Source organism: Synchiropus splendidus, chromosome 12, assembly GCF_027744825.2.
Source record: "Synchiropus splendidus isolate RoL2022-P1 chromosome 12, RoL_Sspl_1.0, whole genome shotgun sequence".
NCBI lineage: Eukaryota > Metazoa > Chordata > Actinopteri > Syngnathiformes > Callionymidae > Synchiropus > Synchiropus splendidus.
In genome coordinates, this window is record NC_071345.1 from 9,918,284 (window position 1) to 9,933,795 (window position 15,512).

At 44.6% G+C, this 15,512-nt stretch overlaps 2 protein-coding genes across 3 annotated transcripts in view; both read right to left on the reverse strand.

Annotated features, from left to right (window-relative positions):
* Window positions 1-7,857, reverse strand: part of lpgat1 (lysophosphatidylglycerol acyltransferase 1) — a 28,245-nt gene extending 20,388 nt beyond the window's left edge. The window contains exons 1-2 of one of the 2 annotated variants that reach the window (XM_053880765.1): window positions 7,339-7,857; window positions 5,845-6,097 (exon numbers count right to left, since the gene is read on the reverse strand). In XM_053880765.1, the coding sequence (XP_053736740.1) occupies window positions 5,845-6,082 (238 nt within the window). In that variant the 5' untranslated portion in view covers window positions 6,083-6,097; window positions 7,339-7,857. Of the gene's footprint in view, window positions 1-5,844; window positions 6,098-6,882 lie in introns of both variants that reach the window. The other variant, XM_053880763.1, reaches the window with a different exon arrangement.
* A 1,338-nt stretch (window positions 7,858-9,195) lies between these two features.
* ints7 (integrator complex subunit 7) lies at window positions 9,196-15,161 on the reverse strand. Its single transcript, XM_053880994.1, has 20 exons — window positions 14,993-15,161; window positions 14,775-14,904; window positions 14,425-14,571; window positions 14,204-14,341; window positions 14,085-14,131; window positions 13,814-14,013; window positions 13,420-13,542; window positions 13,234-13,351; window positions 13,023-13,157; window positions 12,858-12,955; window positions 12,440-12,679; window positions 12,237-12,374; window positions 11,782-11,988; window positions 11,444-11,638; window positions 11,279-11,382; window positions 10,530-10,598; window positions 10,236-10,368; window positions 10,038-10,136; window positions 9,633-9,818; window positions 9,196-9,556 (listed from the first exon to the last, which is right to left on the reverse strand). Exons 1-20 carry the CDS (start codon window positions 15,084-15,086, stop codon window positions 9,275-9,277), a joined length of 2,883 nt encoding a protein of 960 aa, XP_053736969.1. The 5' UTR covers window positions 15,087-15,161; the 3' UTR covers window positions 9,196-9,274.
* Between the last annotated feature and the right edge of the window lie 351 nt (window positions 15,162-15,512).

Below are 15,512 nucleotides of genomic sequence, written 5' to 3' on the forward strand. Positions count from 1 at the left end.
CTGGGGACAAATGGAGGACAAACTTGACAAGCTTGGTGTGATTTACCGTGGATCAAGACTGGACCTACCAAATGCTCCTTCAGAGCCACAGGCTATAAGTGTGTGTAACATTCACTGGATGAGCTCATAGCCCTCTGACATCGCTCTCTTATTCACATCAAAATACACTGTCACTCCTTAGTGCAGCATGTAGCCATTTATAAATAATGCATTTCTAGGTATCTTAAATCAGAGTGGAGACAAGAACCAGGCTTCACCTTTTGTCCTCAGAGAAAAAACAGTTGTCATTGCGGAAGAATTAAGAGCGCTCTCGCAATAAAGTGACACGTCGATGACACTTTGGCTGCAGCAGCGTGTGTATGTTACCCCGAAGGCAATGTCATTGCACAGGAAGCATGTCTTCCTGCTCGCCGGAGTCCCCATTGTTGCTGGAGACGAGCAGGAATGATATCACAGAGATGGGTCATCTGTCAGATAGAATACATTAGGGAAATTGTCTTTGAGAGATGACACAGTTAGCGTAGCAGGATGAAAACCCTGCTGCAAGCACCATGTCTAATCCGCTGGTGGTGGTCAGCTAAACTGACCGTTAACGCGACCGCCTGTCAGACAGTCAACCTGCCGAGGCTTCCGCAGACTCACAACATTAATCTTTGTCTGCTTCGAGAACCAGATAGGAAATGACACAGCTGGCAACTGTGGCACTTTGAATACCCGCTGTTAGCGTTATGCTAGCAGGAAACAGGCTGAGAATGATGACAGAGATTTAAACATTTGGTGGCTACACTCCATCCTTCAACCCATAAAAATCACACAGACTCCACTCTACAACTCTCTGGAATCGGAACACAACACCACACCAACCAAAACAACTAAAGACACCAAACCTCTTATTCCGATTATATGTTTGACTATTTTGAATCAGGTAAACCGCCACAGAACAGACTGAAATGTGCATTCTTTATGAAACAAACATGGCTTATCCATTTTGAATTATACGCACAACCATTCATTGTCTTCCGTTTCTGAGGCTGGGTCTCAAGAGGACCATATTTCACCCATCCACAAAACCTTCCCTTCTGGGATAAATCTTGAGCGTTCCCATGACAACCATAATCTGCCCAGTGTGAGTTCGGCGTGCCCCAGGGACTCCTCCTAGAGCTCAGACCACCACTCAGGAGGCATCAGAGACACATCCTACAGGTTTTTCACCAGGATTTTAATCCAGAGACCAATTTTGTATTTGGAAACGATACATGGAGTGAGTTCCGGGGGCATGCACTCCGTCAGACATCCCACCAAACGTCAGTCTCATGACCCACACAATGTGGAAAACCACAAGATTTCAATGGAAAACAAATAGGCTTCCCTACAGTATGTCTACACCAGATGACCCACCTCTCAAGTCATGCTAAAAAAGCAGGTCAATCTCCTGGGGGTGGGTCTAAAGTGGCAAATTGTAAGACCACTATCTACCGTGGAAGGATATTAAAACAACAAAATATTTCAGCACTGGGTCCATCAGATCCTTCAGAGGAGCCATCAGCTCAGTGAGCCTTGAATTTCAGCAACCGTCACAATTTCCTTCTCTTCCATTTCACAGCTTCTTGTTGATGAATCTTCTCTCTCTGCAAAAGTCACCATAAAATTTGGGTTCTTGGTTAAAGAACCCAAATTGGTTAATGTGCCGCAACCACTTGCTGGCACAGTTCAGATATTCAGCATTGGATGAGCCAAATGTCACCCCAGAGGTGTCACGTCCCCCACTCCCACATCGTACCGCAACAGCGTGTCCTATGTAACGGCGACACTACATCGACGAATTTCAGCTGCTTAGGTTTGCAATCTTCATTTTCAAGTGAAAACCAATAACCACCATAAATCACCACAAATGAAGGTGGGAACATGACCAGCATCACATCTGCAGAAGCAGTGATGAGACCCTGAGATCACCAAACCAAGATCCTCTCCAGCTGGCTGCATCAAGGATCCAGTATATATTGTATGTTCAATAGATACATCACAGACAACAGAAGATGGAGGTTGAAAAGCTTGGTCAGATAAACACCAGGTGCAGAAACAATGGGACCCATGAGGGAAACCAGCGTGCAACTCCACACCACAAGTTTTAAAGATCTTCATCCATTGCAGTGATTTGTTTTGCCATTGTTATTAGAGACTTCACACCATACATTTGCTGCTCAGTGAAACGATTTGTAACATCTGTAAGGGGAGATTAACGTAACTGAGTGGCTTGAACATGAAAAAGCCTGACACACTTTAGAACAATGTTCTGTAGCATTTAAAGCTGGTGCAGAGGCTTACAACTTATTTTTAAGTTTGCTGCCTTATGGTCGACAAATGAAGCGACGTCAGCTAAAGCACATCAAACAGCGTCTGGTTCGAACCTCCTATGGTGTCAGCTGTGATTGATGACCGTTGGTGTGTCAGCGGCCTGAGAGAGATGCTTATCAATGCATTACCGAGTCAAACTTGATCTGCAAACAGTGAGTATGTTGTAATAAAGCTGGTTTGCTAACTGCATCCAAGTCCAATGAAGCTGTCCAAACAATTCTTGACTCTGTGTGTGTCCCAACAGCTGTAAGACTGCCAGCATCAACTGACTGTCATGTTGTGTAGCAGTAGATAACTCAGTTGTTGCTTATATTGTACAGGAAACTGCATCTTTTGTGAAGTACTGCTTTCTTCAAGGGAGACTGTGCCACATACTCCTCTTCTCTCTACCAAGTCTCGCTCAGTCTCAAGACTCAAATATCAAGTTTTTTCTACCACAGTGGATTGGGGGGGTTGAAAATCAAAAGGTTCAGATGAGAATTATTTAGTAATGATGTGTTAATAACCACAGGATAGAAGTGTAATTAGAAATTTTGATCTGTAACTTTGAGTCAAGCTTCACCCGATAATGGACTTTGACTGGACGGTTCCTCACCTGCCCTCGCTCAGATTAGGAAATACAAGTCCGATCTCAGATAAAAGTGTCAGTGACACTGTAACGTTAGCAGAAACGGCCTCGTTTCTCTGATCGCAGTTTAATGTAATTATGCAGACAGCCGATGAGGACTGATGAGTGGAAATCAAGTTTCCACAGACGTGATTGTGACTGAGCATCGTTGAGCCTGGACCGCTCCAAGAGACCACCCACTCATCGACCACACAATGAAGACTTAATCCTGCAGGCTTTGGTGCACCTGTTGGAGCAGCACGTGTGTGTGTGTGTGTGTCACGGAGTGGACCTTGCCTGCTATGACAACAAGAAAAACAGGACGTTTGCCCACACATAAAAAAAAAAAAATCAAAGCATAAATGTAGTCTTTAACAGACCTCTGACCATCTTTGAATATTTGACTCTGATGGGGATCATCTTAATCTGTGGCCAAGGTGAGATGTCGGCGACATACATTGTGGGTGTGTGAGGCACTGAGCATAACACCAACCTTAATTTCAAAATTATTGGAGATTGGTTAACAAATACTCGTCGCAAGGAGGATAGGAGTGAGGGCGGGAAAGTAGCAATGGAAAGTCAAAGTAAACCTACAACTCAAATTGCGCATTCCATCTGGACATATGTGAGTTTATGTTTCATGATTAAAAACTAGCGTTTTACTCTCATCAATAGTGAAACAGTGAATGACAGTTTCAAAAAATCCTGGCGGATACTCTGATTTATACAAAAGCTTGACAACATGTGCACTGATAGCAGATTGCACAACCTTTCAAACAGCTAATACAGGGGAAACATGCACCACATATTATTATTATTACAACATTTTAGGACAAATGTTATCGGAAAAAACATTCAGAAGGATCGCAATGCCAGTTGCAGCTATATAACTTGGAGGGTCAATAGGTCAGTCTCATCAGATACTGATGACAACAAATATGTAGAGGCAACCTTTGAAGCATGTTGACAGAAAGAAAATAAGTATCTCATGCTTCTATTGGGTCAGTTTATAAAACAGTTTATTTTAGCAAATTGTCAATTGGCAGTACTCTAAACGAAAACTAGAAATGCCAACACAAGTCACAAATGAAGTCAACTGCGACTGCTTTTAAGCACAATGTGGGCAGCAGCTAAAATGCTTAAAAGTTTAAGCATTTTTTAAAACAGTAACTAACTGACACAGTGTGCAGATCTGATACTTCCCCTGCAGCCCTGCCTCTGAGACTAGCACTGGGCTCCAGACCAGGTGTTGAATAGGCGGAGAAGCTGCATTATTAAGCACTGAACCCTGTTGCTCCGCCACGCTCGCCGTTTAGCCATTTGAAAGTGTTTTGCTCACAGTGATGCAACCCAACACCGGTGAGGGACATAACCACTTCAGGCTGCAATCTCAGAGAACACATGATACTTCAGAATACTTTGGTTACTCTCCACGTGCCAGTCTCTGGATGGAGAAACTAAAATGAAGCTCAAACAACAATATACCAGAGCATGATGCAAAGATAGCAGGAGAGAGCTCAGCCAGCACAGATCCAAAATAAAGATTTCTGTATTATTTCATTCATATTGAATTTCCTGTGTCTGGGACCGCCTTTATCGGATAAGATAACCATGCACAACAGGAGCAGCATTGTTCGACTGATGGCAGGTTTATTACACATTTATGACCAATATTCACACACATGCAGCCGTTAAACCAAAACCAGGAAGTCCAAATCAAACATTGCCGACTTTAAAATCATTTAACCTGATTAAAAGAAGCAGAAGTCCAGATTGGACACTTCTTTAAATCCATAATCTGTTATTAACCGTCTTTGGGATCCCACTTGACTGAACGCCGGTGATGTCAGAGGAGTAGCTGGCCTCTGAAACGATATTAAGTAAATATTTCTCTGGTAGGCAGATGTTTTCCTGAGGGACTGCTCAGTAAACAAACGGCAACAGATTGAGTTGAGCTTTAGTGCTTGTCAGGGAATGAAAACGTCGAGTACATTGTGTGTCATTTGTTGTCTGATTATATTTACAAAAGTGCCATTCACCAAGGCAATTTTAGATTTGATTTAACAGATTAGAAACGCTGCAACTTCATCAGGAACCGTGCAGAAATCAAAAATGGTGATTGCAGCAACAGCGCCATCGCGATCAATTCAGTTTCTACCGTTTCTTAATTATGGAAGGAATTTTCTGTGATTTTAATTTCATTGTGACCTTTTATTCAAATGAGTTTTTTTTCTGAGTTAACTACTATTATTATTACTTAATCAGGTCATTTTTCAGGCAGTTCAATTTTTTATTTGGTTTTTTAAAATTATTTTTTATTTACTCTAAATTCTTTTTCATTGTAAAACATATTTTCCATTCTTTTCAAGTTAAATGTGACAATTTTTTTTATTGTTTCTCATTGACATTCAGTCATATTTTGTTGGTGTCCTGACCATTTGTATATATTCTTTAGCAGCACATTTTAATAGACCATTAGGTTATATCACAGTATCCAGATATTGAATAACTGAACATGTTCTCTGAAAATTACTATGATGAACATTGCAGCCAGCATCACTACATATGTGATGAACCCTCTTGTCTCCCAACGAATTTGGTATGCCTGTTCAAATTTAAAGTTCATGGAACGGCTGAGTGAGAAGAACTCTATGTAAATACATATAAAACCTCATGAGTTTTTTCTACAATGCATCTTATGGCTCACATCATGTGATGTTTGCTCTCTTATTTACATTTGTGCTCATTACGAACAAGACAGCAGATTGAAGAGGAGAGCAGCTACAGTACTCCATCACAAGCCCTTCGTGCTCAGCCTTCACTGCTTCCATTTTTCATATTTCGAGAACCTAGTCACCACTCACACAAGGACAGACTCTCACCTGTGTAACCCGCGATCCAGCCCCATGATGACACCATGGCCAGCAACCACTTGAACATAACCCCCTCCAGGTGCCAGAAAGCAGAACTGTCCCATATTCTGAGCGGCTGCAGCAGAATCAGGTAGAGGCAGTAGGACGGGATGGCCACACAGTTGTTGAGGAACATGAAGACAAAGCGGAACACACCCCTGAGCACAACCCAGCCCAGTGTGCTGGCCCCGTCCAGGAGCTGCGCCATCGTGAAGCACACCACCTGCAAAAGAAGGTACATCAGAAAAGAAGAAAAGCATCCTTAAACAAAACCAAGCAGCAGCTCAGGGACCTTCAGGACACAAACCCATCAAACAACATTTTGAGCAATTGAAATGTAACATCTCAAAACAGCACTCAAGACTTATTGTTTCAGAGTTGTCCCCTGGATTTTTTGACCAGCATAGGGGGTGTCTCCGATGGGAGGGGGAGTCTGTGACAACAAGGAGGCAAAACAAGGAAGACAAAAGCATTGTACATCCATCACGGTCCTCCTAAAGGTCTACTGGAAAAGGTGGAGTCATGCTTAACTGACGCCCTGACATCACTACATGTTAACCAGCGATAGGGGGTCAAAATCCCAGTGTATGGCCCCCTATCCTGCTAAAGCACAGGGGAGAACCCTGTGTTTACAATTTACGACACTACAATCTGACGAGTCGTGCGTCCATCAACATGTACACAAGTTCTAACTGTTAGATATTTGTGACTAGTCAACTGTCAACTAGCGTTCACAACAATGTAAATAGATTTTCCCGTTTCCTAGCGACTATCTATAACACTAGAATTACACCAGTCAGCGACACTAATTGTTAAGATAGTTGGCGACTATTCGACTATTAAAATAGTGGTTGGTTGCAACCCTGAGAGACCAACGCCCCAGAATAGTTGGTGTTGACCCTCACCCATGCAATTTCAGATGGAAACTATTCCAGGTGACAGGAACAATGCAGGAGAACACAGAGGCTACAACTTCGCTGGCAGACGCTAGAAACACAACAGACTTACTGCAGGCTCTCGGGGCTCCACTCTGACTCCACAAGCGCAGGGGAGAAAACGGAACACACCTCTGGCTCCGGTGAGCAGATCCGCTAACTGTGGAGGGAGCGTGTTGCTAACCGGCGGAGGCCGAAGTGGACTGGCACGAGCCTCGCAGTTCCGTCCCCCCTCTGCTTGTTTGCACAGCAGCTCTGCCTTTTCGCTGCTAGCAAAGCTGGCGAAACCAAAGTGAACCACCAGCAGGAGCGCGACCATAAAAGGCGCAGGAGTTGGAGACGTGCTAGCTAGCAGTGGGCTGGCTTAGCATAAGCGGTCCAAATGTACGGAACCGGCGTGACAGCCGCCGGTGGGCTGGAACCACCGAGGCACACTGGTCGCTGCTAACTATTTTTAGAAGCCACTATGGATCCCTGGGTGTGCACACTGGCGCGGGACCCGCTGAGATTGGAGGCTCCGGTTACTCACCGACAAGCGTCACTGGAGCATCCGAGGGTGAAGCCCAAGCTGAGCGAGATCAATTCTATCACGTGTGGCGGTTAAGTTTGCACTTCCCTGCTGGTCGCCATAGTCAGTCTCGATCAAAGCCACGGACCGGGCTGGAGGAGGCGGGAACGCTGGGCGCTACAGTAGCACAAGCATCCATCCAGCGGACCATAGATCCCGGAGGTTCGGAGAGCTGTTAACTGGCTAGCATGCTAGCTGGCACCCACGGGAGAGTCATCTCAGTCCCAGGCGCCGGGATAAACCCCGCGATGCATCATCATCATCACCACCACCGTCGTCGTCGTTAGCCAGCTACCGAGCTTCCACTCGCCGAGAAACCAGAACGACGCGTCCGGTGGGTGTCCGACGCGTTGCTGCTCGCTACACCAAACGTTTTTGGTCTAAAGGACGCGGACACCCAGCTGCGATTTTTTTCGTCGGGTGTTTTAGGACCCGCTATCTGCCTCCAGACCCGGATCCACAACGTGTCAATGGCCACAAGACAGCAGAGGGGAGAGTGGACCAATGTCCTTTACCTTCAAAATAAAAGCTTGAGCGAGAGCTGTTACGATTAATCTGGACTGCTATTTTTACGTTTTAATAATCGTTCGCAGTTAATTTGATATCACACGTTTTCCTCAAAATTAAATTAAGGCCTCATTTGATGAATTGTCGCTAATATGGTACGATCTGCTGTAGTTTTAAGAATTACAGCCAATGACGTAGCATCAAACCAAATCTAGGTGACGCTTATTCATTAAAATGTTGCTCTGAAATATGCTGAAATAAAAAAAAAGATGCTTGCGAAATGTGGCTCTAAATGCAAACTAAACGTTTAAACCAATTTATTCTGAAACCAAAAGCGGACACTACCGTATTGCTTCTTCTGACTTGATGGTCTTCGTTCGTAAAGTGCGCAGACTCCCTGCTGTCAACCCTGATGGCTTCATTGTCTTCGCTCAATAAACTAGTCTTTTAATTTCACCTTTCACGCGCAAATTTACTTGTAAATTCCAGAACCGTGCTTCTCACCGCACTTGTAACAACCAATACACTTTATTTTAGAAGTCATTTCACATGGACTATTATGAAACTCGTGGAGTGGCATTACAACTTAAAGCACATACCGCTGCGATCAATCGTTTCTGCTTCTTCCTTCCGAGCAAAGTTGACTTTAACATCTGTCTTCTACCTCAAACCCTCCTCCTGAAAACGGCAAATGATTATGACCGCCGGTGTATACGCGTTTACTGATCACCAGCCAACCATCATAACGAAAGTGGAGTTCAGGTTCCGGGTGTTGTGGTTCTCACCAGGGAAGATGAAGAATCGTGTTAATGAGTCAATCAAGCTTTACAGCATTTTTGTTCTAGTCCTTGACTGAACGCCTTTTCTCAATAAAATTTGGTCATTCCTTTTTTTTTTTTTAGTGACGGAAGAATCTACAGATCTCAAATATAAAACCATTGAAAGCTTAACTCCCCATCGCTTCCATCTGAAGTTAAGGTTATTAACATCATATTCGAAAGCAGTTGTATCTTAACATATTCCTGCCCTGAAGGATACACTATACAACCACATACAGACCTTCCTTTCGGACTGAAGTTTTTCAAGTTGTGTTCTGCTGGAGGATTTAAATCCCTTTTAAGTTTTAAAAGCCAGATTTGCGGTTCCTTAGTTGTGTACCACTAGGCCACTGGGGGCTTGACGTCGCTAGACTGCCCCCTGACGACGTTATTTGTTACTGCAGTTAGAATTAAATAGACACTCGATATATCCTGCTAATCCTTTTTGAACGTCATCGGAGCAATTTAATATATGTAAGAAGCATTTTATTGAGGGCACGGAAGACATATCAAGCCTTATAAAATCAGGTCTTTTAATCAGTCTATGTACACAGAATTGAGAGACGTGGCAGTTAGAAGCGACTGTAGGCAGCTCTCTGGGGGGCTGGCGGAGCTCCCGACTGCTGCAGCTGGTGCCGGAGCTGCTGAGAATACGGGTCCTCCATGGATTTCACTGACACTGTTGTCTTTGGCCCGGTCTTCCACTCGATCCCACTCTCGTCCACCACGGAGGCCTCCACGCTGACCGAGTGCGTGCCCAAGATGGAGAAGTTGAGCAGGAACTGAGTGCTGAAGTAATCGTTGTGTGGTTCAACTCGCTGCTCGATCTCGTTGGTTTTGGAGTCGAGAGGAACCTAGAGAAGATCAAATAAATATGATGTTCTGATGGTTCAAATGAAGCTGGGAATGTAGGATGCGATGAGGACAGACCTTGAAGTCCGGGCCGGTCTTGCTCTGCAGCGTCGAGGTAACGTTCAGACAAACTGACTGGATCTTCCTGAAAAGCCCAGGGGTGGAACCGTGCTGCACCACCCCCTCCACCTTCAGAGTCAGCTGCTGCGTGTTCTGCACTGGGATCGGTTCAGTCGGCGTTCGTGGCGATGGAGACAGAGCAAGCTGGGGAGACAAGACACACTCAGTGACAAGTGGAACAAAATAACACCAAGTCCTGTAGATTTAAATCCTTAAAGATGGAACAAGGTGGAAGGGGAGGAACTGGGAATGCCACAGTCATGTACCAAATTATTTTTGGATCCCAGTTTGAGACATGATGAACAACACCTTTGCTTGTGACTATCTTCAATTGCAGTAGGCAGTGTGAACAGGTGAAGTTACCTTGATGCTGGTGGACTGCAGCTTCTGGAAGAAATACCTCTGGAAAGACAGCGGGACCTTCAGCAGCGCGATGACGGCATCGCAGAGACATCCCGTGTGCTGAGATCATAGAGTAGAAGGAAGTCGATTGCTCGATTTATGCCGCACACATGGTATCACAATTGTGTGTAAGTCTGTAGAAGGCACATGGCAACTCACCAGATAGGACACAGGGGGATGCTTGTTATTGAGACCCTCCACCTCCTCAAGCACCCGGTTGAAGACAGAGATCATCCGACGCTCATATTCACTCTCAGTCTGGACCGACCCATAGGTACCGAATTCCTGGAAGCTGTCAACAGAAACAGTCGAACACTTAATTTAAAGAGTTAATTCACCGGAGGGTAAATATGTAGATGGAGGATGAAGATAAAGACCTTAGAAAACTAACATGAGGTGACTTTCATCCACACAACTGTGGTCACATGACTACAAATGCACAGCATTCCTTACCTGGTTGCCTGTGGGTTGACAATCAGAGCCTCGATCACGTGAGAGACCAGCAGACAGCTCTGCTGCTGACTGGACGTTGAGTTAAAGACACTGACCTTCCATAATAAATACTTATAAACAACGTTCCTTCAAGCGTTTTGATGTCATGATGGAATGATTAAAACATGCGTTGTAATGATGCAGATTTATGGTTTGACGTGAAATGTGTGACCCATTTTATATCCTCATTTGTATACAGATGGTTTATTTTTATTTTATGGCCCAGAACTGAGAGTGACATAACATTTTTTTATGAAAAAATACACAAATTATTAGGAAAAATTGATTCATGCTTCATATGATATACTTATCACATTGTATCAGTGCGTCTGTGACCAACTGTCATTGTTAACCTAACCACGCTCTGTTTGAGACAATTTTGAAGCAAGAGCAACTGTCTTTTTTGTCTTAATAAAATGCTAAGAAGTCTAAAATGATATAAATCCAAACTAAGATTATTTATTTCATATATCTATAATAACAAACTTTCACTCCTGGACTTTTATAATTCAGTTTTTGTGCCAGACAACTCCATGTCCATGCGTTTTTAGCTGGTAAAACTATGCACGGACTATGTGTGACTGTGAGCGAGACTCAAGGATGTGACCGAAACCTGAACTTTTATGGTAATTTAAAATATGCAATCCTTTTGATGGTGACTGGATCATAAATAAAAGGAACAAAAGGTAATGTGACACATTTAAGGATACAGCTCCACATTCCTCAGTGTGGCATAGTCGGCGTCGAACGATGACTGATGGAGATCGGCGTAGCGGGAAGCGAGACTTCGGAAGTCGTCCATGCAAACCTTCATCTGAGGAGAGTCCGAAATGTAAAAATGTTGACCCCAATGACGTCATGTGACCGGCTCCCACCTGCAGGGAGATGCGTCCGCACTTTTCCAGTTCGTTCCCAGAGGTCATGGCGATAGTGGTGGCGATGGCTGGGGGTGGGCTGGTCTTCAAGCTGTTGCAGGTGCAGATGAGCTGGGACAGAGCCTGCAGGGTGTCAATCCGCAGCTTAATGAAGTCACACTGGAACGTGAGGGGACTGAGCGGCGTGCTAGCGGCCTGTGTGGAGCAAGTAATGAGATAAACATGAGCGCTGAAGCTACGTCGGAGCTGATGAACTCAGGTATTAGGCTTGTTAAACCCAATAAGTGTGAACGGATCAGCTCAGAAAGCAGTCCAGGAGAGTTAAGAGGTACACTGACTGTAAGTGAAGCAATGCCCTTCTGATAGGAGCGCAGGGCCTCTGCAATGGCGCTCATGGCACCGCTGTAGTCTCCATCCTCCACGAGACTCAAACACTGCTCTGCCTGAGAGAACTCTTTCAAGCTGTTCAGCCAAAAGTAGAAGTGTTCTGATGCCACGCGGGTCCGGAGGCTCTGGTACAGCTCGCTGGAGAACTCATGACACCCCTGCAGAGCGAGAAAGACATTTGATCTTAAAGTTAGACCGATCAGGGTCAGGCCTGGAGCTACCCCTATCAGACAATGGTGGAGGCATTCACAGTCAACCAGTGTATGAAAATGTGAAGAAAATATAGCAAATTGTCACACAAGTGAGGAGTGAATATAGATTATTTGAGGAAGCAGCGCATCTTCAATGATACTATACTGCAGACAGAGTAATAAGAGGAATCTGATGAGTCGTGTGTTGCAACTACCATGCGTGACGCTTGTCGTGCGATGCGGTAGACGGTCCAGCCATTGGCGATGTGCTCAAGTTGCTGCTTGATGACCGTCTTCACTTCAGCTGACAGAGATGACTGGCTGGCAACAAAGATAACCGTCGCCAAGGAAACCTGCAGAGTCAGCAGTACAGTTGTACAAGTGTTGTAGGAAAACTGTGTCACTCGTTTAGACTCACTAGAAGCTCTTGCTGCTGGTCGGTGGACGAGTGGCTGGCCACTCTGTAGAGGTCGACCAGATCTCCGAGCATGCCATCGCCCAGCACAGGCAGGTGGCTGGCAATGGCCGCCAGGGCGTGGCACATCAGGACACGAGAGGGGTCGCAGGACAGGTGGAGCTGGCCAAGCAGGAACTCTACAGCTGACTGGCTGAGGTGAGGTCTACTCTTGAGAAGCTTCACCAAAGAGGTCAAGGACATCTACAGTCGGAACAACAACCATGAATGATGATTCACTTTTTTTTCTTAAAAATACATTTTTGTTTTTTTTTGCACTTTTTTTTAAATTTTTTTTATAAACTTGCTTCAAAGCATCTTAACATTCTGTTCAAATCTCCAAACTGAAGTCCAGATTATTCATTAGGTGTTGGCTTCTTACTTTGAGAGTGGCCTGAGAACTTGGGCTTTCATCCTGACTGCAGAGCATCAGAAGAGACTGCACCCCCAAAATGGTGTCCTGCTCCAGATGAACAATATCTGAGGAGATAAATTGCACATGTCAATCTCCCTCACCAGAAACAACAATCTAACCCAATGATCTTACCTTTGTCTGGACAGGAAACTGCAATGTTCGTGAGCACCCTGACGCCATGTGCAGCAACTGCTAGGTTGCTATGGTAACAGCATTCTTGCGCCAATTTGACCAAATCGGTGATTCGTGGGGGAGAAGAAGTACCACCTGAGAGGAAAGGCGCATCGAGTTATGACAATATAATGAGCTCACGCATGAATACTCATGCAGAGTTACAATATACCTGCTGAATTATTGAAGTACTGCTTAATGGCGATGGTTTCAGACAGAGTGGAGAGGACGGCCAGCATTCCCAGCTTCAGGCCATCGTATGGACTGCTGAGCGCACACTCACACAGCGTCTGCAGCATGAGCAAGAATTACACAACTATGTCTAAAATCCTGCAGGTCACCTGTGAAACAGTTGTACCTGGGTGTTTTCTCTGATCCACAGATGAGGAGCCTTTTTAGCCAGAAGCTTCAGGTCACTAATGGCCAACCTCTTCACCGCTCTTCTGGGGTCACACTTCAGGTACTGAAGAAGGAGCTGCAGCTGAAAGCATCAAATCAAAGATCAATTACTTACAACAGGAACTTTGACAGTGAACACCAAGACAAGGCTCAAAAATGTGCAATAAATATGAAATCTCATCACATAACAATGAAACACTTCTGAGACATGCTCCACCATACCAGCTTTGCAGTTTGATCATATCCAATTCTCGCCTGGCTTGCTCTCAAAGGTACAATTCCTCAAATGTCTCCCAGTCCGGAATACAGTCAATTGATGAATACAAATTAAAAGTAAATGAACTTGCTCATACCTGTTTGGGAATATCAATGAGGGAGGAAGCAGCAAGCTGAGTGAAGGTGTGCAGCGTCACAATGACCATGGGGGTTGAGGGGTAAGAGTCGACTAGATGTTGGAGAAGTTCTCTGCTATTGGACGCCAAACTCGCGTCGTGATGCATATGCTGCAGCATGGGAATCAACTTGAGCTTCAGCTCCACTGGAGTGTCTAACGCTGGGATCCAACAGCAGATAGAAAAGATCATGAAAATGGCCTGGCATTCTAAAACAAAAAGATGTGTTTACCTTGAATCATTTCGCTCACTCTGTTGCAGATCCCAGCAGCAAAGTCTCTGAAAACAACAGCTATTAACATGATGAAAACGTATCACTGACAAGGGCAATTTATATGCTCTCATCCTCACTTAGACTGTGCTGAGAAGCTTGCAGCAGCAAATATCGCAGCCTCCACTTCCACATTATCATGAGAGTCCAGACTCTGACGAATACTGTGGTGGGCGTTCTTTCTGTCAGGGATGATGGAAGCCAAACTGCCGAGCATTCTGGACATAAAAGTTCATTGTTTTAAACTATTATTTCAGGGTGAAATCATCCACCTTCCTCAATTTACTGTCCAAATGAGAACCTGAGTGTGATGGCTCTGGCCACAGGATCGTTGCTATGGATGACAGAAAACACCCTTTTCAAAAACTCGTCCACGTTGAGGATCTTTTCCAGATGTTTCTCGCTCTGTTGTGTGACTTTCAATACACAGAGACGCAGGAAGTTGTTCCTGAAAGCATAGTTGAAGACAGTCACTTGGTTATCCTGCCCTCTTTATGGCGTCGACAACAGTCATAAGATAGTAACAATATATTACACACAGAGTGCACGTTTAACTCTCCCTGTAAGTGATATTCTTTAGTTGTGTTTTCAGAATAGCTTGTTCGATAATAACAGTAACTTCCCATGCAGTCTTAGTTTCAGCATCCATACCCAAGTCTGAAGACGTCTGCCAGTTTCAGAAAGGCTGAGTTTATGAGGATGGGGAATGGATACTTTTGGAAGAGTTTTGGGAAGAGCACAACAGCCTCGCACTGCTCTCCCAGCTTCCCAGACCGAAGTCCTGAAAAACATTCTCGTGTCAAACAACATTTCAAGAGACCGAAGTTGCTATACACAATGCTAGCTCGTTAGCATCGAAGCTTGCACACCTTTGTCCAGCTCCATGAGAGCGGAATTAGCATCGAGCTCCTGTTCGCCATAACACGCCTCAGACAAGAATGAACGAGCGATTGATAAAGACATTGTTGAAGCCTCTTTGCGTTTTTAAAATCCTCTTGACTCCATCAATGGCATGAGTCAAGCACCCTACACGACATAGTCACATAGGCGTCTGTTGTTGTTGAACATTTTCCTGTATGCTTTCACAATAAAGCCTATAGGTTCTGAGTGAACTATTAATTGAACCAAATCAGGCACCTGCTACATTAAAAATGTATCTCGGAATTTCATATTTTGCGGCTGTGTGCTCAATTACGCCTCCCAACCAGATCTAAATGCTGTAGTTTATTTTTTTATTTTGAAATGAAGTTGTTGTGGCTGTATCGACGTCATGCATTTTAGCTTCACGGCGGGCGAATGCGCATGCGTCAACAAAGAAGCGGTTCTGGAGCGGAAGTGGATCTTTCGACCAATAGCAACACATGACGTAATTTTAGCGGGGGTTTCGGT